This window comes from Sphaeroforma arctica (assembly GCF_001186125.1).
Source record: "Sphaeroforma arctica JP610 unplaced genomic scaffold supercont1.14627, whole genome shotgun sequence".
Taxonomy (NCBI): Eukaryota; class Ichthyosporea; order Ichthyophonida; genus Sphaeroforma; species Sphaeroforma arctica.
Genome location: NW_014025931.1, coordinates 1 through 567, shown reverse-complemented (window position 1 = coordinate 567; position 567 = coordinate 1). Strand labels below are relative to the sequence as shown.

Sequence of the window (567 nt, the reverse complement as noted above, 5' to 3'; positions counted from 1 at the left end):
TTTATATGTTTGTATGTATGTATGTATGTGTTTATGTATGTATGCACGTAAAGTCATAGACAAACATGCACCCACGAACACACGAAAACCCATGCAACCTACACATGCTATATCCCCCCGTTCCAGGCTTAGAGCCGTGTGGCAGTAGTGGCGTGAACAGGACAGTAGTGATCACCTTCACCTGCTTTCCTGGTACGCTGGGCTTCCCCGTGTCTGTTGCGGGAGGTGAGAGTGAGTGCGTGTCTTACTTCGAATGGCAAACTGAGGCTGCGTGTGAGGTGCAGCAAGTGACAGGGGTTGAGTGTGAGCTCATAGTGCCAGTATCGAAGGATATCATCGATCTGAAGGACTTGTGGAATATAAATGATGACTACGAGGTGGGTGTTGTTGTGACATGTGGGTTGGTGGCTGGTAGTGTACGTGTAGAGTGTGTGTGTATGCTGTTGTATTGTACCTGTGCATGTTGGCATTGTACTGTATTGATGTTTATGTTATTATTGACTGTATGCATATGTTTATTGTTATCCTTGTGATGTGTATATTACCCTTGTACACACACATATATAT

At 44.6% G+C, this 567-nt stretch overlaps 1 protein-coding gene across 1 annotated transcript; it reads left to right on the top strand.

Annotated features, from left to right (window-relative positions):
* Positions 1–65: 65 nt before the first annotated feature.
* SARC_18220 (hypothetical protein) lies at positions 66–377 on the top strand (the record flags this gene model as incomplete). Its single annotated transcript, XM_014287700.1, has 1 exon — positions 66–377. A coding segment is annotated over one exon (312 nt), but the record flags the coding sequence as incomplete, so codon positions are not given.
* Between the last annotated feature and the right edge of the window lie 190 nt (positions 378–567).